This window comes from Arvicanthis niloticus, chromosome 2 (genome assembly GCF_011762505.2).
Source record: "Arvicanthis niloticus isolate mArvNil1 chromosome 2, mArvNil1.pat.X, whole genome shotgun sequence".
Taxonomy (NCBI): domain Eukaryota; kingdom Metazoa; phylum Chordata; class Mammalia; order Rodentia; family Muridae; genus Arvicanthis; species Arvicanthis niloticus.
The window spans coordinates 1,279,894-1,303,786 of record NC_047659.1 but is presented as its reverse complement, the minus strand read 5'-3'; the positions used below and the strand labels follow the sequence as shown (position 1 = coordinate 1,303,786).

Below are 23,893 nucleotides of genomic sequence, written 5' to 3'. Positions count from 1 at the left end.
GGAGGCAGGAGGATGAAATTAAAGTGGTTGGCTACCTACCGAGTTTGATGCCAGCCTGAAATACATAAGACTATCTCAAATGACAAAGGGTGGAGGGGGCCTGAAGAGATGGTTCAGCAGTCACAAAACGGGCCCTATATGCTCTCCCATAGGACCCAAGCTTGGCCCCCATCATTACTAGGGACTGACCTGCCTGTAACTCCAGCTCCTAGAATCCAACACTTCTAGCCTCAGGAGCACAGACTCACAGACAAACACAAAATTTTAAAATTACATATTTTAAATGTTTCATGTGTATGGGTGTTTTGTCTGCACCGTGTAAGAGCTGAAGCCAGAAGAGGGCCTTGGTGGTCCTGAGAACAGAGGTAAAAGAGAGGGTGTGGGGTGTGCACCAACATGTGGTGCTAGGAGTCAAGCTTAGTTAACCCTCTGCAAGACCAGCCAAGCCGCCTCTCCAGCTACCAAAATTATACATGCGTGCGTGTGTGTGTGTGTGTGTGTGTGTGTGTGTGTGTGTGTGTGTGTTTGTGTGTCACACTTCAGCTTGGACTTGGATGTGAAGTGGAACACCACTCACTGAAAGTTCACCTTCCCACTAAGTAACAGACAGGCAAGGCAGACACAGAAAGGAAGTAAGTCCAGCCAGGGTGGGCTGTGGGACATGGGCAGTTTTCTGGTCTCTACTGTCCTCTGTAGAAGTGTTTCTATTGTGTAGTACAGGGGAACTGAAACTTCTACAATGCCCTTTACTGTTTTAATAGCCTGGTGACAAAGGATCAGTTTAAAAATGTGAACAGGAAGTGAGTCCACTCCTATGACTGAAAAGTCCAAAGACACAGATAGGCATCTTGACTGTGGCTTTTCCACTCCTAGAACGGGCTTTCCAGAGAAGTTTCCGTTCCGATTCTTCTTTTCTGCGGTATTTGTATACCACTACTGGAATGACTTTGAACAATGCACGCTATTTGGACAACAAGGAAATCCCAGAGGTCAGGAATGTAGCTCAGAGATAGATTGCTTGCTAGCAGAGAGAGGCCTTGGGTTCTGTCCACGGCTATGTGGTGAGACACCCAAGGGAACCTGCTGGGGTCTCTGCTCCAGCCTCCTCTACCGCACACACCCAAAGTAGTGATTCACTAGGGTCAGCTAGGGTTAGGAGGCGAGAAGTGAAGTGGCAGGTGTAGAAGTGTCACTTCTACGTGACAGGAGAGGGCACAGAATAGGGCCGAGCGAGACAATTTAATAATCATCATCATCCGTGGTGTGACCTTGGCAAGCTTCGGACTCTCTGGGCTTTTCCTCCGTAAAGCCGGACCTAGCCGCGGAGCAGTACATGCTTTTAGCCTGGCGAAGTAGGGCTCAGCGGCCTTGGCCGCAGGTTCACAAACCACTGGGACAGGTGTCTGCTCGGGCTGGCCCGCCGCCGGCCCTGCCCTAGGAGCGGGTTTCCCTGGCAGAATCCAGGGCCTCAAGGCGCACGCAATGGGACGCGCCCCAGAGTCTGATCGCACCCTGCATCCGAAGCATGCGGCTGTCTCATTGGATAGCACGGCTCTGCAAGGGCCGCCCTACAGCCAATCACGTCCGCAGGGCGGGGCTTCGCCTACCCTGCTTGGGGCTCGGGCGGATGCTTTAGCGCTGCGGTGGAGTCCAGCTGTACCCGACCGTCTGCGCTGGCCATGCAGGAGCCCCTGCTAAGAGCCGAGGGACTGGACTATGACACCTTCCCCGAGGCGCCCGCGCCGCCTGGAGAGAGGGCACGGGCCGGGTGAGAGTCTCAGGGAGTGGGAATGGGAGGTTGGGATGGCTTTACCTCCAGCAGGCGGCACACATCTTGGACCACTACTGACTTCTGGTGAGTGGCCACCAAGAGTCATCTGACTCTTTCTTATCGCATGCTCGCAAGTCCTATTTATAAAGAACTGAACCACCGTAAAGAAGAGAGCCTCCAAAAGAATACTGGGTGGGGTCCCCACCTGTCACAGATAGGGAGAGGACAAGGGTCTTGCCTAAGATCAGAGAACAAGCTTTGAGCATCACAACAGGAGGCAAAACCCACAATTTCTTTTCTGGCGGAAAAAGGGGCCCTAGCCCCAGCTGACAGCCTGGGACTTCCCAGAGCTGCTGCTCAGGCCTGAAGAAGGTTACAACTTGACTGGCCCTGGACCCAGGTCTCGCCCGGCTCTCTGCTGAGCTGGATGGCCAAGGGTTCAGGGAAGGCAGCAGTCTGGGAACCCAGAGTCCATTTAAAGGACTTGACCTTGATCCTTTGGTTCCATCCCAACCCCCACCAGGGCCTTGCAAAACAGAAGGGTGTTCCTGGCCACCTTTGCTGCTGTGCTGGGCAATTTCAGCTTTGGGTATGCCCTGGTCTACACGTCTCCAGTCATCCCTGCACTGAAGCTCTCTTCTGACCCAGCACTACACCTGGACAAAATCCAGGCATCCTGGTTTGGGGTGAGGCCTGTTCTCTAAATCAGATGGGGTAGTAGAGGCAGCATGGACGTACTCAGCCTGTTTACCACAGGGAACTAAAGTCACCTAGCCTTGGAACCTCCCAGAGCACTGGTACCCCTCCCTAACACACTCCTGTCTGCTAGCAGTGATGACAAGACCCACGAGGAAGTGACATCCTGCAGAGATGTGGGGAGGAGCTGAGATGATTTCCCAACCCCATACCCAAAGCCAGGCTGCCACAGCAGAGCTAACATCTTCCTGGGTGCCTGGAGGCAGGCACACCAGGTGCCAGAGGGATTAGAGGTGCCGTATGGACAAGAACAGAGCGTGGCTAAACAGAGAAGAGCCCAGGAGCCCAAGACTTTAACATTAGAATATCAGTAGACCCTGAGTTAGAACTGCAACTTGATAAACAAAGCTGGAAAGATTTAGGGTCTCTTGAGCATTTCAAATGGGGTGGGCTTGTGCAGGTTACACACAGCATATGTTGAGTACATGCCAGACACTTCTTGAAATATTTTCACCCCTGAGGTCAACTGTGTTCTCCCCATAACACAGCTAAGAAACTGAGGCTTAAGAGGCCACACTGTGTGCCCTGGTCCCATTGCTCATGAATAGCAGACTCCAGGCAAATTCTTTATTCTTCAGCAACTTAAAGTCCCAGGCCTCCAAGTCCCAGGGTTCTCTTTGGTAGTTAGTGTGTGAGCCATAGAGGATGCCTTTAACCTCAGCACTCAGGGAGGATGATCGTGTTCTTGAGGTCTGCGTGGGCTCAAAAAAAAAATATTGGACACTCCTGGACAGAGCCACTGTAGACAGGTGGCTGCACCAGACCTCTAGAGTAGAACAGTAGCCATAACACCTTTGCATACAGTTGTCCACAGGCTGCACCTCTGCCAACAGGGGACTCTACCAATGAATGCCTGGCTTCTGGGTCAGCTCTGGAGGAAGTCTCTAGACTTTGGTGGGGGTGAGAGCTCTTAAAGCCACTATATCTTCTTGCACCTCTGCAGTCCGTGTTCACCTTGGGTGCCGCAGCTGGGGGCCTCAGTGCTATGCTGCTCAATGACCTCCTGGGCCGGAAGCTCAGCATCATGTTCTCAGCCGTCCCCTCAGCCATTGGCTATGCACTCATGGCCGGTGCCCATGGCCTCTGGATGCTTCTGCTGGGAAGGATGTTGACAGGCTTTGCCGGGGGACTCACTGCTGCCTGCATCCCGGTAAGGCCAGATGTCTCCACTGCCTCTGGGCTGTTCTAGGCTACCCCTGCCTCTGAGCCTTTGCTCGGGGAGAGTGTGTGGGGTCCCCTACATTGCCCAGAGAACCTCAGCCCCCTCCACCAAAGCAGCTGACATCACTGTCACCCAAAACTTCCTAAACTGAAACTTCTTACCCTGTGTTTTGACCTCAGTTCAATGCATTGCTCAACTGAAAAAATTTGCATTGCACAAGGGATGTGAAGGGAAGTTCCTGCCCACCTCCACCCCCACCCCAACTGCTTACCTTATGTAGTGCTCCATACACACACTTATCCTCTGGCTAAGCCCAGAGGGAAAAGATGTCACTAGGGTAAATACAGATGCCTGCTCAGCCCCAAGTCTGAAGCCCCTGGGCTTGGTTGGGTAACCCCATCCATACCCATCAGAGCTGAGTGCTTCTGCATACTTCTTTGCTAGGGAAGGGAAGATCAGAGCTATGGTCAGAACAAGACCCCTGCCAGCTTCTCCAGGCTCCCAAGTCCCTCTACCACCCCAGTGGACCCAGGAACATGAATTCCCACTAAAGTCCCAAGTTGGGGCATGTGCCTTACAGGTGTACGTGTCTGAGATTGCACCCCCTGGTGTTCGTGGGGCCCTGGGGGCTACACCGCAGCTCATGGCCGTGTTTGGATCCTTGTCTCTCTATGCCCTCGGCAAGTACCATCCTGAACTCCAGCATTCAGGTCCTGGAGATGGGGGGAATGGAACACTTTCTGAAGAAACCCAGCACTGACAGACAGGACATGTGGCTTCCTAGCCCCAGTAGGCACCAACTCTCTGAGCACTGAGCCCTATCCTACTGCAGCAGCTTCGGACCACCCTCCCACAGCACAGGGGTGCCAAGTATCCTGTCAGTTCACGAGGGAACCCTGTACAGTAGTTTGCCTGCCTGGGTGATGGGGGTGAGAGCCGCAGGCCCAGCTTTCCCAATACCCTCCCATTATACTAAGAGCATTTAAGGATCTCACTTTAGTACCAGGGTCCAGGCAATTCCTGAAGCCCCACATTGCCCCTACTACAGGGACTCGGGAAGCTAGGCTGGGAGAGCAACAAGGTTCCTCAGAGGCCCCATCCCCTCACTGAAGCCTGTCTCACCAGGTCTTCTACTGCCTTGGCGATGGCTGGCTGTGGCTGGGGAAGGGCCTGTTCTCATCATGGTCCTGCTGCTCAGCTTCATGCCCAACTCGCCTCGCTTCCTGCTCTCAAAGAGCCGGGATGAGGAAGCACTGCAGGCGCTAACCTGGCTACGAGCTGACTCTGAGGTCCATTGGGAGTTTGAGCAGATCCAGGATAACGTGCGGAAACAGGTGCAGCATGTGTGGTACTGCCTGATCAGGCCCCAACACAAAAAGCTCTGCGTGGTCTTGGACACCCACTAGGCCTCTTTGTGCCTTGATAGCCTTTCCTCAAACGAGAGTGATTCCTGCTACTGTGCAGAGCCCATGCAGCCTCCCATGGTTGGGCCTCTCTTGGAAGAGGGAAGAAGGTCTCCCCTAAAACCCACAAGTGCCAAGACAGGGTGGCCAGGGCTGGAGAGCCTGGCATAGCCCTCAACAGCAGCTTTGTGTTCCAGAGTAGCCGAGTGTCATGGGCAGAGGCCCGAGAACCCCGTGTGTACCGGCCCATTCTCATTGCAGTACTGATGCGCTTCCTGCAGCAGCTGACGGGCATCACCCCCGTCCTCGTGTACCTACAAACCATCTTCGACAGCACATCTGTGGTGCTGGTGAGAACCCACTCGGCCAGCATGGCCCAGAGTCCTGAGGCTGTTGAGAAGAGTACAGGCAGGGCAGCCAGGAAGTTAGGTGGCTGAGACCAGGATGCCTCTCATTCACGACCTGCCTCAACTACATTCTCAAAGGAAGCTTAGGTGCTTTAAAGTATACAGAATAACAAAAGAAAACAATTTAATAGATTATGGAACTCTTGGGACTGTGGCCCCAGGCTCAGATAGCAGGAGAGACTGTGAGGTCCCTGGGAGCCCAGTTTCACCCCAGCTTCTTCCTGCAATGAGGTGGGAAGATGGGAATGACTCAAGTCTTCCATTACTGTCCAGCCAGGGTCTGTGCCCACGATGGCTACTAGTAGGTACAGTAGATATGTCTGGGCTGGAAAGCCTAGAGGTTGGGCCACAGAACAAGTACCTAGGGCTCAACAGCTAGGCTAGCTCATGGCCAAAACAGGGGGACAGTGACCCTGGACTTAGGGCTGAATGTCCTTAGTGCATTAGGATCAGGGTAGGGCACAGGACACCAGGCCGGGTCTCTCAGCCCAGTGCCCTGCCCCACAGCCCTCCCAGCAGGATGCAGCTATAGTTGGTGCCGTGAGGCTTCTGTCTGTGCTGATTGCTGCTGTCACTATGGACCTGGCTGGCCGAAAAGTCCTGCTCTATGTGTCAGGTGAGTGTCTCCACTGTAGTGAATGCCTCTTATCCCTATTGCCACTGTGTCCACTGCAATCTCGGGGCCACATCCAAGCCTCCCAGCACATGGTCCAGGACCTACGAAATAGCAGCTGCAATACACAGGTCTGCTCATGGTCCAAGAGCAAAGGAGCCCATGCACCCAACTCATGGGTGTGGCAGGAGACCCTGAGCTTATTCTGTTTTGGGGGCAGAGGGTTGACCCTTTTATAAGCCAGCCTTGCCACCTAGCAAGCGGTGTTGTGGGGCCTGGAAAGGACCTCCAGCTCGGAGGAGTCTGATTCTGAGCTGCCCATGTACCCACAGCGTCCATCATGTTTACTGCCAACCTGACGCTGGGACTGTATGTCCAGTTTATGCCAAGGCCTCTGACCCCCAACAGCACTGTGGACATCGTGACGCTACAGGGCACAGAGCCCCCAGCCACAGCCTTCAATTATCTCACCCTGATACCCCTGCTGGCCACCATGCTCTTCATTATGGGTAGGAGCACCTCGGTGATGGGGAGACCTGGGATGGGCTGTTTGGGGCATGGGGACCACAAGGGTTCTATTACTGTCCTGGGTTGCCTAAGGAGTTGGGGAGTTGGAGAATCAGGCCCTCTAGCAACTCAGTCACATCATGTAATACCTCAGCTGAGATGCTCAGGGGATCAGGCAGCCCTGCCCCAGCAGTATCATCAGACAACAGTCAGGAGGGCAGCCTGAGGGTTCCCAGGGCCTGAACCCAACTGCCCCTCTCTTCCGGGCAGGCTATGCCATGGGCTGGGGGCCCATCACCTGGCTCCTCATGTCTGAGGTTCTGCCCCTGCGTGCCCGTGGCGTGGCCTCAGGGCTCTGCGTGCTGGTCAGCTGGCTCACAGCCTTTGTCCTCACTAAGTACTTCCTGCTGGCAGTGGTGAGTGTTTGGCCCCAGGACTCCCAGCTAGATTTCTCTATTAGCAGTCTCTCCTCAGCAGCCCCTAGAAAGGAGCACAGGACTCTTAAGGGCTAAGGCTAGCCAAGTGATAACCAGGTTACCTCCCAGCCCAAGAATACAGGGTGCCCATGGTATCCTGCTCAGCTGCACTGTCTCTTGACTTACTGGATGCTAGTAGGCCTAATGTAACCCTGCTACCTGACTATAGCATGGTGTGAGGTCCTTCCTAAATATACCCTGCTCTCAGCCCTGCAATTCAGCAGGCCCTGAAAACACCTGAATGCTGGCTAGCTACAGATTCTCCCAGGGAAATATAGATGGATCAGCACAAGCCAGAACCTGCCCTGCCCACTCAATGATCAAAGTTGAGAGGAGGGCTGACACAACATGCTGCCTACCAGGCCCTGTAGGCAGCCTACAGCTTGGGTGGGGAAGGATACCTAAGAGAGTGGCGTCTCCAGGCAGGATGGCTGAAGGGCAGCTTGGGAGTAGGAGGGAAGGCTGGGAGGTTTCTGAGCATGGCTGTGGCCAGATAAAGGCCTCACAGGCTGCCAGTACTAGCTGAGCCCATAAAACTCTTGTGAAGGCCATGTCTGCTCAGTAACTCCTTCCCCAACTCCCTACTGCAGAATGCCTTCGGCCTCCAGGTGCCTTTCTTCTTCTTCTCGGCCATCTGCCTGCTCAGCCTGCTCTTCACAGGCTGCTGTGTGCCTGAAACCAGAGGCCGCTCGCTGGAGCAGATCGAGGCCTTCTTCCACACTCGCAGGATGTCCTTCAAGCCCTAGTAAGGGCCTTGCCTGTAAGAGGCCAAACCACCCAGGCCAGGCCTACGCACTGGCCACAGATTCACACCTGCAACTGGGAGCAGCAGCACCCCTGCCATCAGCCAGAGCACACTTCCACCTCGGGACAGGCAGTTCGCCAGGCTGCCTGCTGGTGAGCCCCAGCAGGCAGCCTGCAGTGCTGTAATACCTCAGCTGAGATCCGCAGGGGGAGCAGGCAGCCCTTCCCCAGACCGAGCAAAGGCTGTACCCAAGAACAAGGCTGTTGGGACCTCTGATCTGGTCCCTCATTCCTACAAGGAGCACTTCCCATGTAGGAACATGTTGAGGACAGAAAACAGAGATGGAGGTGGCAAAGTGGCATTGTACAAGGACATTGCCACATAATTCTGTTCTGATCTACTGGCCAAGGGGAGGACAGGATCCTGTACTCACAACAGTCTGGGTACCTTGGGGAACATTGGACTTCAAAAGGCCAGAGCACAGGACCCAGTCCCACTTTGGATACCTCTAGTCTGCAAACTGTTCATTGCTTTTTAAAATAAAGGAGCTGGGCCTACAGCCTCAGGAAGGAAAGGGGAGTGGGGTCTATTCCAGGGAGAATCTACCCCAGCAGCCAGAGCTGGGCCTACAGCCTCGGGAAGGAAAGGGGAGTGGGGTCTATTCCAGGGAGAATCTACCCTAGCAGCCAGGCCATCCCCATCCCAGCCCGGACTGCCAGAGCACTCTGGACACTGTGAGTGCAGAGAAAGCAACAGTCACTGTGGGGTTTAGGGCCAGCTTGCCCTCTACGCCTAGGCTCTCTCTTGGAGACCCTGTGAGCAGGCTCAGACCAGGCTAGGCCCAGCTAACATTGATAGGGTCTCCCTGCCAGTTACAGGTACTGAAGGACAGAAGGTGACAGGCAGACTGTGCATACCAACTACAAACTTGCTTTACTCCAAATGTAACCCAATCAAACAAACCAGGGGTGGGTGGCAAAAGGAGCCACAGGAGACACCCAGACAGACAAGAATGGGGCCTAGTCTCGGCTGGACAGTGGCCATGCTCAGAGGCAAAGCAATGGGCTCCAGGGCCACTGTGTCATGGACCTGCCAAGAACCTCAGGACATAAGTGACTGACCACCCCATATTGGTCTATGTCTGAGGGCCTCAACCTTTATACCTTAGCCCATGCCTGCCCAGCACAAAATGGATTCCCTAGTGAGGTACAATCGCACGCACTATACATGTAGCCTTTGCTTTCTACTGCAGAGGCAGGAGGGCTGGTCAGAACTGGCCTGAGTCCATGCCTATCCAAGTAACCATCGGAGTAGGTAGGGCCTTTTCTCCTCCTGGGAAATAGACAGGTCTTACTGTTGAACACAGGCCCTGACTCATACAAACACACATACACAGAGCCCTTGAAACCCATCCCTGGCTCAAGGAAAATGGCCTCCGATGAACCTTGAAGGCACATGACCCCAGCTACACTGTGACATTTCTGCCACTCCAGGGTTCAGCATGGCCAGGCTCTCTGGAGAACTGCTGCTATCCCCAAAGTCCACAGATCAGAGCTTCTATCCCAAAGAGAATGTCCACTACTCCTGGCCTCAAGCACTGAAGAGCTAAAGATCCCCTAGAAACTTGACAGCTTGACAGGTCCAGCTGAAGGCGCAGTGTAGGAGGAAGGCAGGGCTCAGCACTAGGCACATCGTCTTCAGCCAAGGACCCATCTAATCAGCCACTGATGCCAATGTCACAGGACCGTGGGGAGAGAGCAGTACAGAGGAAGGTTAGGGGACAGCAGGGCATGTCCCTGGAGCCATGTGCCAGCATAGCAGCCCTCCTTGTCCCAGCCATGCAGGCTTACTAACTCTGTGCTCTGGTACCTGAGAAGGGGCCAGCTCTGTGTGGGCGGTGGGTCTGGTCTCTGCCCAGCTCTCCGAAGGCTACAGGCTGCCAGGGGCAAGTTGGGAAGAATACCTGAGGTTAATCCCTACTAATAAGGAACCTGCCATCCCTGACAAGGAGGTTCTCAGTGCAGGCTAGCAGCAATACACACATCCACACATCACACCACAGACAGACAGAGTGATAGACAGACAGACAGACACATACACTTTCTAGCACTGAGCAGTGGGGGACTTCCACCAGCCCTCTGGCCACTGCAAAGGTTGCTCTTCTGGCCAGGAAGCTGCATCCTGGGAGTGCTGTGGGTTCTCGAATGACTAGCCATCTCTCCTGCTCCTGGTGGCAGTAGCTGGCCTCAGGACACTGTTGAACTCTTCCTCTGCTCCAAGGACAGATGCATCGAGCAGAACTAAAGCCCTAAATGCCAGCAAGCTTGGACCTAAAGGGATGAAACCTAAAGAGGCTCAGGCCTGGGTGAAGCCTCTTAACCAGGAGAGGACCAATGTGTTCAGGGGAGGTGGCTCTTAGGTCTGAAAAGGGTCACCAGCATAGAATCTGCACCACAGGCTGGCAGGAGTGAGTTCATCCCATCCATATCCCATGACCCAGGCCTTCAGTACTAGTGAGACTGGAGCTCCAGGCTCAGGAGGTCCAGAGAACAGGATAGGCACAGGAAGACTCGAGGCATGGAGACTTGCAGGTACTCCTCTCCCAGGCCATTTAACAGAGTTGATACTCAGCCTTCTCCAGAATTCACAGACCCCAGTGGCAGTGGGCCATGGGGATAGGCCTCCCTGCCTCATCTCACAGTTCTCCCTCGAATGTCTCAGCCAGCTTCTCCTCATCTGCCTGCTGCCTCTGCTGCTGAATCCGGGCGTAAGAAATGGCATCACCCCTGGAGAGAGAGAGAAGGTGTTCTATAGGCATGGCCCTCCCACCTCCACCTCCCAGGGTGCATCCCAGGGGTGACCTGCAGGCAGATATCCCCAGGATTGTGCTCCCCAGAGGCCATTGTCAAAAGGGCAGAGTTGTGTTACTCTGAGAGGGGCATACATTGCCTGGCACTGACTGAGCTGAAGGGAAGGGGTAGCACCTGGCTGCAAGTCTGGTGCATACCTCACCGTGGACAAGCCAGGCAAGAGGAACCATCTAGGCTGTCCCTCATTTCTTGCCTCTGTTTCTGAGAGCACAGATAAGTCACTTGTGGTCACTGCATAGCAACTAGACAAAGGGTCCCACTCAGATCTTTCCCACTTCAGATGGGGTAGCAGAGGAGGCCCCACCCCGGGACTGGGCTATAGACGCACTTTTTGCCCAGGGCAGACAATCCGTACAGCACCCCGGTGGCAAAGGCGATGGCGTTGCCCAGCAGTGTAGTCAGGGTCAGGCTCATGACGATGGGGACGATGGCCATCCTAGGAGAAAACAGACATCCCTAAAATCCCATCTTTTCAGGGATCAGAGTCCAAAACTGTATCAGGTCTTTGTGGCAAGATGTGACCTACGCAGGGTTAAACAGCAAAGAGGTGGGTGAATGACCCTATTATTCACTAAAACAGAGAGGCTGGGCCCAGAGGGTTTGGGGGAAGTCCAGCTGTACAGCCCTGTGACCAAGTGAACCTGTCAAGGATCCATTCACTCCACTGTAGTGGGGTCAAACCTGAGATCCTGACATCAAGGTGAGGGCTGATGGCCACTTATCCTACACCCACACCCCAAACACTGAATTAACACTCTCATCAGCTCAGCAACCCTGGGCCAGCTGTGCCTCAACAACCTCCCCCTTCCCCCAGCTCATACCCCAGGGAATACTGGACCCAGTGCAACTATGGGGCTTCAGTAGCAGCCTGGTGCCACCTAGTGGTGGGTTCTTTCAGCCCTAAGAACCTCTGCAGTTCAATCTCGAGGGATGGTATTTTTCCAACATGAGGTGAATTGTGGACACGCTGACCAAGGAAGATGACAGAGCTCAGTCCAGCCATTTCTGAAGAGGAGCTCACTGGGCAGGAGGACGACACTCAGAACCAACATCACTCCTTGGATTTCAGGTGTAGACGTCTGTGCAGCAGAAGTGCTTCAAAGCACAGGGGGTCCTTGACTTGGATGGTTGCAACTGTGGTACTCAGCAGACACTGACTAGAGGTTCTGAGACCCAAGCTTTATGGGCCAACTTATAAGATGCCATACCAGGTCACTGTGGCCAGCATCAAGGCTTTAAGCATAGTAAAGTTTGGCGACAGCCGTGTTTGGTAAGTGAGGTGTGCTACCGTGTTCTCAACAGGATATTTGTTTTATCAAAATGGAAGCCAAGTCGAGGGTCCTCTATAATAATAATAAGAAATCACGAGGCAAAAGACCACAGGAGGAAAGCTGTTAACATTCAAGGCAAATGACAGGCTGGAAAAGTCCGAATGGGAAATGAAACAAAGGTATCTGAGGTCTTTAATACTGAAAACACACAGCCTGCAAAGTCACACATTAAAGCTCTCAAGAGAGTGAACCAGAAGCTAAACACCCTTGGAGAAACCCATCAGCGGATATTTTACTTTTTAAGACATATGAACATAGCACTAGGCACTGCGTGGGGAGGGGAGAGATACCCAGATGGCCTCTTGGGAAAGCAACTCGAGCCGGGCAGTGGTGGTGCACGCCTTTAATCCCAGCACTTGGGAGGCAGAGGCAGGCGGATTTCTGAGTTCGAGGCTAGCCTGGTCTACAGAGTGAGTTCCAGGACAGCCAGGGCTACACAGAGAAACCCTGTCTCAAAAAACAAAAAACAAACAAACAAAAAAAACAAAAAAACAAACAAACAAACAAAAAAAAGAAAGCAACTCGGGAAAGTCACGTATGTTAAGATCTTTTGTATGATCATAACCTAGTCTGGTAATTCCACACCTGGAAACACCTCTAAGGATGTCATCATGGTAGCTTGGCCAACGGATGTTCACCAGACTTGATTGATACCAGCTAATAAATTAAGACAAAGGCAGTAGGTCCAGCTGAATAAATGTGCTTCACAGTAGAAGGAATGCTATCATTTTTGTGACAATACTGAAAATGTTGATACCACAGCAAGTCAGAAGAGCAGGTACAAACTTATGTGTAACAGTTACAAGCATGTTAGAGATGAGCTTCCAAAGTGTCTGCACTCAGACTGGAGGGACACATGCCAATAGATGAATCGGAAGCGAGGACTGCAGCGGCCATTTTTTACTTTACAAATGACTTTTAGTAAACATACATTATTGTCAGCATCCTGACAATACATCTTTAAAACCCAAAGAAAACCAGGTATGGTGGCATATGCCTTTAATCCCAGCATTCAGGGGGCAGAGACAGATGAATCTCTGTGAGTTCAAGGCCAGCTAGATCTACATAATAAGACCATCTTAAATACAGAGAGGAAAGAAAAGTCAAGGAAAGTGTGAGGAGATGGCTTAGCTGGTGCCTGCTGCACATGCATGAGGGCCTGTCTATCCGGATCCCCATACAAAGCCAGGCACTTTGCGGCTGCTGAGGTGGAGACACGTGGACTCCTAGAGCTTACTGGCTCAGCAGTCTAGCCAAATATGTGAGCTCCAGGTTCAGTGAGAGACCCTGTCTTTAAAAATAAGTAGAACGTGACTGAGGAAAATACCTACTGCCCACCTGCCCACTTTAGTATTTTCCACACGCATGTGCACCCACATATATGCATGTATGCATGCACACTCACACACACACACACACACACACACACAACCATGCCACACTGATTAAAATTTTATGGCCCTATGATCCCCTGAGATTTAGATACATCAGAAAACTGCCAGCAAGCACACACTCATTGTGTGTTCTGACTGCAGAAGCCACTGAGCCTCCACCAATCCTGAGGCTAACCTGATCTTAAAGACAATATTGGTAATTATAATGAGTACTGCTGCCTAGCCAGGCTCTCATGGGAAAGCCCTTCTTTAGAGACTCCCAGGTATTAAATTTATCTCAGAAGTGCTGCAGTCTGACACACTGCACTTGTCAGAACCAGAAGAAGTGTGTATTTAGAGGGAAATGGTGTTTCTGTTCTGCAGTCTCACATCTGGACCTCTGGGTTGGCCACATCCTCCCAAGGCTTCACAATGCCTACACATACCCACTACAACCGTCTAGGAACTCCAAGCGAAAGAGCACAACCCAGCTGCTTCCCTGTTCTTCCACTAGCTCTTAGAATACTTGTGTGGCCGTAGCGGCCATCTGAGCTCTGGGAGGCAGATACTGGGTGCCATTCTTTAGCACCTGTTATTGGATGGGCCAGTGGCTATGTCCACAGCTATCAAATAAAAGCTTCTGCAGAAGAAAAGGCCTCTACCTGTTCCTGCCCCTGCCACCTCCCAACGCCCCCCCCCCCCATTTTAATCATCAGGAGTTTGGGAACCATGCCATAGGCCCCGCCCAACAGTCCCTCACCCGCAGTAGAAGACAGCCTTCTGCCAAGAGCGCAGCCGGTCAACCTTCTCAGCTACTGTGTTTGCAAACTCCACAAACTGGCAGCAGAAGGGAACCTCACACAACAACAGGATGAAGGCGTTCATGCTGCAGGGGCAAAGGCAGAAAGGACAATGATAGTTTATAACCTGGGGCTGCAATAGCCCTCATGGCAGTGGCTCAAGAACACTACCATCTCACCCCACCGCTGACCAGCATCCCTAACTACCCAAGCATCCCAAAGGAAGAGCCTGGGGGTCTCATCTCTTTATTGTTCCAACAGTGAAATAAAAAACTAAGACCCCTGCCTCCATATTATCTTGATTCAGCAGTGCATTCATCCACAGAACTTAGCCACACTGCCCCACATCCATCTGGGAGCAAAGTGCCACCTGATTAGCAGACACCGTTCATGTAACTCTTGACCACTGCCCAGCTCCCCACCTCTCACCACCAGCCTTCCAGATGCCAGCTCACTGTTCTACCAATCTGTACAAAACCTCCATAGTCCCCATCTGTGCCACCTTGGTCCAGCATAAGCTTTTGTACACATCACCAGATCATCCTGACCTGAGGCCCAAGGCCGGACCTACCTTTACCTTGCCCCATGCAGTGCTTCCCACAACCTTGAGCAGCCCTCACTCCGGCATCCCTTTCCCTGGGATCTGGCTGCCCAGGAAGACGGTGAAAAGGAGCTCCCTGTGGATGCTGTAGCCAGCAGTTCCACCTGCATCTGCTCCCCTAACTCCAGCCCTGCTAATAGCCTCACAGCTGACCACCCTCCTCTCTTTATCATAGACCCTGAATTCTGACCTTACACACCATGGCCCTGAAGCTCCCAAAGAGAAGGGCCCATTGTGGTAAACAAGGAGTCTACAGTGTCTGGCTGAGTAGACGCTGCAATGTCTGTGACATTGTCCCCAATAAAGGCTCAAGCGGCTACCAGGAAACCTGGGGGTGGGAAGGGGATGAGACCTGCAGCACATGCCTTGAACACCAGCCAGGTGGGACAGTCACAGCTACTCACATCATCCACACACCGGCTGCGATGTTCAGAGGGTGGATAGTGACACAGTTGAAGAGTCCAGAGATCGCACAGGCTTCAAAACAAAAGACAACGGGCAGGAGTTAGCAGAGTACAGCAGAGCTTGCAGAAGGTTGTCTGGGCAGACACCGAGATCACACAGGGCTCCCTTTAGATGCTCACCATTAGGGCTTCCCTCAGCAACCACCATCACCTGAGACCACGGAGAATACTAAGTGTACGTCTGAAGCTCAAGTCTAGCTACTTTCATACTTGGGGGATGTAAAGGCTGAGGCTCTGATGGGCCGGCCCTTGGTTCCAGGTTATTATCAAACCCTCTCAAGAAGTCAGGCCTGGGGGACTGGAGAGATGGCTCAGAGGTTAAGAGCACTGACTGTTCTTCCAGAGTTCAATTCCCAGCAATCATCACAACCATTATGATGGGTTCCAATGCCCTCTTCTGGTGTGTCTGAGGACAATGTACTCACATATATAAAATAAATAAATCTTAAAAAAAAAAAGTCAGGACTGTTCTGACTTCAGTGAGAACCTTAGCATGCCTGCCTATCTGCATCCACTAGGTGAACTATTCAAAAGTCTTCTGACTTGAAAAATGCCACTCAAATTTACTTGGGGTTGTTCTGTTGTTTGCTTGGTAAGGGTGTTTCTTTTGTTTTTCTTTGAGACAGAGTCCTGCTCTCTACCTCAGGCTGACCTCAAACACTGTCTTGCTCCCTCAGCAAGGGATTCTGGGGGCTGAGATTACAAGCATGTTCCACTATGTCTGGCCACATCCTGAATTTGGGTCAGGACAGGGATGCTTCTCATGATACACCAGGGAAGATCCAGATGACAATCCCACACCTAAAACATCAGCCACATGACCCTGAGTAAGTTAGCTTTCTAAGCTCATTTTTCTCTTACACAAGGGGAGACTGAGTCCCAATACTAGGATAGCAAGACACCATGAGGGGACAGTGTATGTGCTCTTCTCCAGAATGTGACTGCTTGCCAGTGTGCAGCTCCAGCGAGGCTCCTCCTCTCTGACTACACCTTGGGGTTACAGTCTGCCCCAGCCACCCACGCTTCACCAGGAAGTCTCTCACCAGGAACTCTGGGAACCTCCGAGGACATTGCTGGGAGCTGCCCAGCCTGGCAGGACACAAGCTAAGGGAGGGCTGAGTGTTGGCCCTCTGAGGCTCCAATTAGTACCACCTTATTAAACTTGTAGCAGGCCTAAGTCACCTGATCCCTCCACTGGGCCTGGAATTCTACCATTTTCCACTTTCCTGTGTTACACTATGCAAATGGAAGCTGGTGCAGGAGAATGGACCAAATGACCAACTCTTTTGAGTGGCATGGCTTCTATGTCACAAAGTCTTCTTCTCTAATAAAGAACTCAAAGCAGCACTCATCCCCAGGTGGTGGCAGCAAAGCTTCCAGCACCACAGAAGTGAGGGACTGTCTACCTCCTGCCTGTGTGGAGCTAGGCCTGGTCTCACCTGAGGGGCCTGAACTCCTGTCCTCAGCATTCCATCTACAGAGCTACTCCACCGTGCTGCCCTACAGCTTTGGGAGGACCACGACCCAGACGAACAGGAGTCCTTTGACAACCAAGGACTCAAATACATGCGTCCAAGGGAGATGTCACTATGCAATCCTTTCTTCCTCAGAGCTACTGTCTACAGAGGCTTTTGGGACCAGAATAAACCCCTCCAATAAATAAATAAACACTTTAGAATATCCTTCATTCCGAGAGGATAGCCCTATGTCAAAGTGAGCAGCTAAGCCACAGCTCCTATCAAACCCCTATAGAGTTTTTAAAGCAAATACACATCTTCCTTCCCTCCTGTGCTATGCCAGTATCCAAAACCTGGATGCCCATCCCCCACTCCAATCTGCAGGTTCAGGGGACAATTTAAGTTATCGCCATAGGTCTCCCCTAAGGTTTCACTGATGGCTTCACCCAGCAGGAGGGTTGGGGAGGCCTTCTGGACTAGAACAGATATCCATGTTAGGAAGCACAGGACTGGGTGGGATTTCCAAAGTCAATCTAATGTAGAAGTCACCCAGTTGCTGACTGAATCACCGAGGTGGAGGGAGGGTAGCTGCCTAGGTCATGGTCAGGATCCTCCTTGTTCCTGCACCCCTTAAGACCACCTTGAAATAGCTAACTGCACAGGAGAGGATTTACTCAACCTCAGCAGACTCCCTCAGGGGCTGCCATACCAGGGCAGCACGGACCTAACCCTACCCTATCCATCTGACCAGCAAGATCATCTGGACAGCTGGGGCTCCAAGGTATCCTCCAGGCAGGACAACAGATGAGTCTGCCCCTACCCACACAGTCCCTGTTCCGGTGCCAGGTACGCAATGGATCCTCGAAACTGTCTTTCCTGAGACCAGCACTCACCTGGGCTTCTAGGAATTCACAATGAAAGGGACACACAGGATTTTGTTTAGAAGGCCAGCAACATAGCTGCACTTAAGAGGCGGACCTGCTTTTCTCTTTTATTCTTTTGGAGCTCAAGCAGAGAAAGCCTGCTGGTGTGGAGGATACCAGGCCGCTGAGAAGCATTAGGAGAGTGAGGACAGGAAAAGAATCTGAGTCTGAACGAACGAACAATAAGAACCCGAGAAGCTGCCTCTCCGCCCACTGCCCAGCCACCCTGAGAGGCCACTCTCCTCCTGGCATCATCTGACCCTCAAGCAAACTTCCCAGCCAGTGGAGAGCTGCCCCCGCCCCCATTTATGAACAAGTTTTGTCCAAAGGCTGGCAATTTGGCAGTCCCACCCCAGCCCAGGTGAGCATCACCAGGCCGAGGCGGGGCCGGGAAGCGGCAGACACGCGTCCTCTGTGACTCTCATCTCCTCCGATCAAGGCCAGAACAGCTGAGCTGTAGCCACCGAGCTCCGGCGACGGACTGCAGGCCGGAGGCCGGGAGCCATGGCAACCCCAGGGACGCCCGCTCCCCAGACGCCGTACTCACACACGGCCCCTAGCACTCCCGCCAGGCGGCACAGCCAGCGGTACCACCATGTCATGCCCTCCTCCTGCGCCGGCGGGGCTGGGCCGGCTGCCGCTCCGGCGGCGCCCGAGCCGCTCATGCTTAACGCTGAGCGCAGCTTCGGGCGCGCACAAAGGGACGTGTCCACCCGCGCGGCCTTGTGGGAGAGGCGGTGATTAACATAGGGGGCGGACCCGGAGGCCATAGCCGAGGGCTGGGGAAAATGGCGTATATTAACATAAGGGGCGTGTTTACAGACTTTCCTGGCAGCCCCTTGCCACCCAGCAGGTGCGCTGGACCCGGGCTGGCCTTTTCTCTTTTTAAGACTGAAGACTAGAAGTGGCAAAGGCCCTGTTCAGACCTCCAGGGAACCCCGGCTTGCAGTAGAATGAGCTTTCAAGCCAGGCCTGTTATGGGCAGCAGGTTATGGGAGGAAAACTCCAGTCTGGTTTCAAACCTGTATCCTTTATTAACCACTGAGGGCTAGGACTGCTTTTTTGATCTCTACCTCCCAATCGTGGTCCTTCTGCACCTGGAAAAGGTCACTAAAAGAGGTTCCCTAAGGCTAGCAGGCATTAGAACCTCTCAAGAGTCTAGAGTTGCATACTCCAGGGACGGTCACCTCTTTCCCGAGTAGGGTTGCCTCCCTTTCCAGGCCGGCTGTTGGAAAGAAATCTAGGACAGAACCAGACTTTTGTCCTGTTCCGGTGTCCTCGGTGGGATGGTCCAGTACTGACCCTGAAGGCTGGCATGCGTCTCCAGGAAGCCAGGGCTAAACTCCAGTTCAGCCTCGCTGCCTTCGGACTCCCAGTAGAGCACCTGCTGCCCCCAAAATGTCGTGGTCTTCAGACTGTGGATATCCCTGACCTGTGGAAAAGCAGGTAGCCAGAACAGGCCATGAGTGATCATTATTTATAAACTCTTGGCTTCTCAGAATCATGTTTGTTTCTTACAGGAGCCCACATGAGGGACACTCTGTTCTACCCAAGAAACTGAAGCTCAGAGATTTTGGGCCCCCTCCCCAGGTGCAAGAGCTGGGATCCTGCTCAAGACTAAGCCTGAGATGATCTGATGCCTTATAGGGCATACAAATTCTCAACCTTACATATGCTCTTCTGAAAACAAAAACAGCAGACATGAAAATGATGCTTCCACCCATGGTCAACAGGAAAGACCTTCTCTCTTCCTTCTTGGGGGTAGAGCCACAAGTATTTGTTGGTGAGTGAGTGGAGGAAACCCTTCTTCTCATTCTTTCCAGTAGTCTTGAAGTTTTGGATAAAAAATAAGCTAAAAATGTCCCCCAGACCCAGCACTCCCCCCCTCCTTCCTAGAGACAGTATCCAGATTCACATCAAAAGATTACCACATTTTTTGTCCCCATCTTAGTGGCCTCACCAAGACATAGTTGGCATAGGTCCCCTCAGAAGCAGTGCCCACATCACTGGCCAGGGCACGGATGGCAATGCGGGCCTGTGGAGCCACACTGATGAAGACCCTGCAGGTCCCTGCCTTCCTCACGTCTGGGCTCAGTGAGGGACTCACAATTTCACCCTGAGGTCCAAAGAGCTGCCTGTCACATCCTGCAGACAAGAACAAGGATAGACTGGGGGAGGGCCACCTCAGAGAGATTACTGACACCAGGATGGTCCCTGACTGACTCTTCCTTCCCTGCTGCCCAGCCTTCTCTCTAACCACTTCTAATAGACTAGCTTCAGGCAGTGATCCCAGACCAGCAGGCAGGGATGGCTCAGCAGGAGAAGGGTTTTGTACAAGCCTGACAACTTAAGTCTGATTCTCAGGACCCACATGGCAAGAAAGAACCTCTAACCCTGTTTCCACCCACCCCCGACCCCCACAGACACACTAACGTTTCCTTTAAGGGAAAGGCTAGCTGACGAGTGCGGAAAGGCTTTTGCTTCTTGCTTAACAAGCCTGGTGATATGAGTTCAATCCCAGGAACCCATGTAAAGATAAAAAGGAGAAAACTGATTCTGTGGGGTTGCCCTCTGTCCTCCACACCCACGTCATGCCATGCACATGCCCACATACGTACATTGTAGTAAGTAAGATAATTTTTAAAGGAACTGAAAGGCTTTGGTGCCCTTCATGGGGAGAAGGGAACAGTGGCATGTTTTGGCCAGGGTATTTAAAAAGAGGAGTCAATAAACTGAGGTACACAGTAATTAAAATGTCAAACTGGTGGAGAAGTTGAGTTTGGTTATGCTGTCCAGTGCTATCGTCAGTGGGAACCCCGCTGCAGCTAAGCCTCTCTCGAGGCAGAGTGTCTGCATGTGAGAAATGAGAAGCAATGAGGAGGAATCCAGTGGGCTTCCCGTGGGACTTTGCGGCCAGCACAGCTCCCTGTGGGCAGAGGCTGGGGGAGAGGAGGGGGGTGATAACACAAAGTCTTTACAGAGACAACACCCCTGTTGTATCGTTTTCACATGAGGCCTGGGGCATGCAAAAATGTCTGGAGTTGGCGAGGTAAGATATCTTCAGTCATCTTGCACTTTGCCTTTAAAACCCTGAGGTGATCAAGAGGATACTTTTTGGGTCCTGGGTAAATTGGGAATCCATGAGATGCCCTCTTTCTGCGGAATATATAGTGCAGGCATCTTCCTTGTGGGTGCTAGCGTACACGTACAAGTCACAGGAAGCAGGCTGAGGAAAAGTGGCTCACAGGCCTGAGAGGACCTCGAAAGAACTGAAGACCAGGGTCAAGGGAATGAGACAGTGAGTGGCCTGAGGAATGGGACAAGAACAGGATATCTACAGCCACCCATCTGGCTTCATGGCCACAGAGGAACTCCATCCTGACCACGTGAAAGATGTTGCCTGCTCCCAGTTTCCTTTGTGGCCAGCTGTCTCCTGCCCTGCCCATGGCCCTGTCCACAGCAACAAAGACTCACCCACCCAGTGAGAAGGTAGGAGGCCCAGGCAGCCGGTGTACCTTTGTGGAGGGTCGCCGGGGCAGGTCGACTCCGGTACTGTAGCAACACTCCACCTCCTGGCACAACACGGTGCTGCCTCACCACCAACGTGTTGGTTTTGGTGCTGAAAGTCATGCCAAGCATCTTCCAGCATATCTTCCTCCATGTGAACCTACCCCAGAGCAGCAGCAGCTCCCCTAGAAAGGGCGGGCAGTGAGGAACCAGTACCCCTCCTCCAAGCTGGCAGCAGCGACTCAGGGCTGAGTTCCACTCTCCCTCATGTGACAAAGTAGAGGGCACATTCCCCTGAGTTTTCTACCTTATAAGCCCACACACCTCTGGATGTACCTGCACTACACTTGAGGGAGCTCTCGAGGATTTGGAGGGTCAGCACTTCACCTAGAGGTCTCCCAATGGCCACCACACAGTCTAGCTGTCCTTTACTTCGCATGTCAATGATTCCTGTGGGTTCCAGGTACTGCCTTCCACAGGCACCTACCAAGGAGAAAAGGAGTGAGGTGACCAGACCAGAGCAGGGCTGGAACCCAGAGCTGGCAGGGGCTGAGAAGGGGGCTATATGTTACAGCAATTGTCACCATCCAAAGTACTAGGCCACTTCTCTGTGCTTCAGGGAAAAGGAGGCAGTGTGGTGTGTGGGCTATGGACCACATGGACCTGAACTCCTGACCCTGCAACCTTCAAGTTATTTGGTGGGGATGGAAGTAAAAGTGTGGTTTTTGAGCTGGAAAGATGGCTCAGTCAGGAAAGGGCTTTTTTGTAAGCATAGGGACCTAAGTTCAATCCTCAGAGCCTATATTTTTTGGAGGTTCACACTTGAAGTCCCAGCACTGAGAAGGCAAAGACAGGTGGATTCCTGGGCTCAACCAGCCAGCCTAACCTACTTGGGCAAGCTCCAAGCCAATGAAAGATCCTGTCTAAAACAAGATAGACAATTCCTGAGAAATGACACCCAAGGTTGTCCTGTGGCCTACACACGCACACGTACACGCACACACTTGCATACACACAAACATGAACATACACATGTAAAAAGTGTGGCTTCCCTTTGCCAGATGGGAAGGAGGCCCTGAGCTCAACAATACATGGTCTAGCACCTGAGTGCTTATCCTGTGAGATGCCAACTTTCCCAACAGGAAGCAGGAAGAAACCTAACCAGGCTCTTCCAGGTTTTCCTGGAGCCCCAGAGACTGGGAGGCTGGGAATAGGGTGCGGGCCTGGGCTTGGGGCTGGGTCCACTGCAGAGAGGCAACAGTAACAGCAGCCTGGGTCTGACTGGGAAGAGTAGCTTCCGTGTGAGTCAGTGAGCGGGAGATCTCCTGCCCTGCACAGGGTCCAGCCCAGCAGCCTCTCACAGTCACTGGCTTGGGCAGGTGTTGGCAGAAGTTGGCTGGCACAGGCACTTGGGCCTGGGGTCCAAGGCAGGTGTCATGCCGGCGCTGGATGCCTTCCCCACAGGAGACAGAGCACTGTCAGGAAAGAAGGTCACGGTGAGCTTGTCAAAGAGCAGCAAGACAGAGTGACCACAGGACACTGTGGTGTGACAAGCACCATACACTGAGAAGCAGCTAATGTTTCTGCTTTACAGGTGAGGAGACTGGAGCTAAAGAGATGTCTTTTGGGGGCTCACATGTATACAAGACCTGGGATTCTGGTCTCGAAGTCCAGCCATGGAGAGATGGCTCAGTAGTTAAGAGCACTGTCTGCTCTTCCAGAAGCCCTGAGTTCAATTCCAGGAAAAACACGGTGGCCACAACCATCTATACTGGGATCTAATGCCCTCTTCTGGCATGCAGGTATACGTGCAGATAGAGCACTCATATACATAAACTAAATAAATCTCTTTGTCCCTCGGGGCCTTAGAGAAGGGACCAGTTCATTTGACATTGCATCTAGTGTTTGTCCTGCCCTACTGCCAGTTCTGTCCTCATCTTATGCCCAGAGTCCTTCTGACCAAGGTGATGTGAGCAGTTTATCCTATCCCTTCTGTCTCTGTGCTGCCTACAGCTTTGAATGAGCTCCTCCCAGGGGATCCACGCCCTACCCACCTTGGTCTCTCTAGTGATTTGTTGGGTGCTTGTCATAAGATGACACTAGTCTGTTTGGTATTGGGGCTTCCAGAATCTGCAGACCCCTGGCCTCTCAAAGCCCAGCTGTCTGGGTCTCCATGCCTTGCTGTGTCCCTTGCTCTAAGGGACACAGCAGACTCTCCCCTTCTAACAGGGGTCACAGTGAATAAGGACCATAGGCCCTCTTATGCACAAGGATCCCTTGCTGATGCCTTCCTTAGCCTCAACTAAAGTCCCAGGACCAGGACCAGCCTTACCTCTGTCCAGGTACCGATGTGCCATCGGTATGCACAGTCAGCAACGAGGCAGGGGACACTGGCCAGGGGCCGCACCAGAGCCTTACAAAAAGTTTCATTCACCTCATTGTCATGGCCTTGGTCAAGCTGCATGCAGGCCACCATTTGTGTGGCAGTGCCAAGGCCACAGCTGGCTGAGCATGGGCCAAGGGACAGGACTTTCCATCTGCAGGAAGAGAAGATCCCAATGACAGCCTCTGTGTATGGGACTATTGAAGACCCCTGGCTTCTGCAACAATGATCTGCACAGTCTCTGGCCATGGTCTCCACTGACCTCACTGAACTTCAATGTTGCCCTTCGTGTTTGTGTCATGGATTGGACCAGTGCTGCTCTGGGACCCTTGGGAACCGAGGCA

The 23,893-nt window shown here is 52.7% G+C and overlaps 3 protein-coding genes and 1 long non-coding RNA gene across 7 annotated transcripts in view; 2 read left to right on the top strand and 2 right to left on the bottom strand.

The window, feature by feature from the left end:
* Positions 1-1,606: 1,606 nt before the first annotated feature.
* On the top strand, positions 1,607-8,414 carry Slc2a6 (solute carrier family 2 member 6). The gene is made up of 10 exons (XM_034494391.2): positions 1,607-1,768; positions 2,295-2,457; positions 3,471-3,677; positions 4,270-4,369; positions 4,815-5,023; positions 5,290-5,442; positions 6,007-6,115; positions 6,445-6,621; positions 6,890-7,035; positions 7,686-8,414. Exons 1-10 carry the CDS (start codon positions 1,680-1,682, stop codon positions 7,839-7,841), a joined length of 1,509 nt encoding a protein of 502 aa, XP_034350282.1. The 5' UTR covers positions 1,607-1,679; the 3' UTR covers positions 7,842-8,414.
* A 340-nt stretch (positions 8,415-8,754) lies between these two features.
* Positions 8,755-18,390, bottom strand: Cacfd1 (calcium channel flower domain containing 1). Of its 4 annotated transcripts, XR_004606127.2 has the most exons (7): positions 18,207-18,390; positions 15,220-15,292; positions 14,175-14,300; positions 11,039-11,146; positions 9,939-10,626; positions 9,710-9,776; positions 8,755-9,564 (listed from the first exon to the last, which is right to left on the bottom strand). XR_004606127.2 is itself a non-coding variant. In XM_034494392.2 (5 exons), exons 1-5 carry the CDS (start codon positions 18,322-18,324, stop codon positions 10,536-10,538), a joined length of 516 nt encoding a protein of 171 aa, XP_034350283.1. In that variant the 5' UTR covers positions 18,325-18,390; the 3' UTR covers positions 8,755-10,535. The 4 variants fall into 4 exon arrangements, 1 of the variants encoding a protein (XP_034350283.1); XR_004606126.2 differs by having other exon boundaries at positions 9,710-10,626; XR_004606125.2 differs by having other exon boundaries at positions 8,755-9,776.
* A 494-nt stretch (positions 18,391-18,884) lies between these two features.
* Positions 18,885-23,893, bottom strand: part of Adamts13 (ADAM metallopeptidase with thrombospondin type 1 motif 13) — a 29,093-nt gene continuing 24,084 nt past the window's right edge. Inside the window, 6 exon segments of the mRNA XM_034495921.2 lie at positions 18,885-19,091; positions 19,620-19,804; positions 21,175-21,351; positions 21,503-21,649; positions 22,329-22,641; positions 23,499-23,703. Coding sequence (XP_034351812.1) covers positions 18,900-19,091; positions 19,620-19,804; positions 21,175-21,351; positions 21,503-21,649; positions 22,329-22,641; positions 23,499-23,703 — 1,219 coding nt within the window. The 3' untranslated portion in view covers positions 18,885-18,899.
* Positions 18,972-23,505, top strand: LOC143441235 (uncharacterized). The gene is made up of 3 exons (XR_013108453.1): positions 18,972-19,105; positions 19,180-19,442; positions 22,761-23,505. It is a non-coding gene; the product is annotated as an uncharacterized LOC143441235 (long non-coding RNA).

What these genes read in the sequence shown, in the direction of transcription:
- Slc2a6 (XM_034494391.2), top strand. Translation starts at nt 1,680, where the DNA reads ATGCAGGAGCCCCTGCTAAGAGCCGAGGGACTGGACTATGACACCTTC. An exon ending in GGAGAGAGGGCACGGGCCGG is followed by an intron (nt 1,769 to 2,294) that starts GTGAGAGTCTCA and finishes AACCCCCACCAG; the next exon opens with GGCCTTGCAAAACAGAAGGG. An exon ending in CTTGTCTCTCTATGCCCTCG is followed by an intron (nt 4,370 to 4,814) that starts GCAAGTACCATC and finishes CTGTCTCACCAG; the next exon opens with GTCTTCTACTGCCTTGGCGA.
- Cacfd1 (XM_034494392.2), bottom strand. Translation starts at nt 18,324, where the DNA reads ATGAGCGGCTCGGGCGCCGCCGGAGCGGCAGCCGGCCCAGCCCCGCCG. An exon ending in GGGAGTGCTAGGGGCCGTGT is followed by an intron (nt 15,293 to 18,206) that starts GTGAGTACGGCG and finishes TTTGTTTTGAAG; the next exon opens with CCTGTGCGATCTCTGGACTC. An exon ending in AAGGCTGTCTTCTACTGCGG is followed by an intron (nt 11,147 to 14,174) that starts GTGAGGGACTGT and finishes GTTTTCTCCTAG; the next exon opens with GATGGCCATCGTCCCCATCG.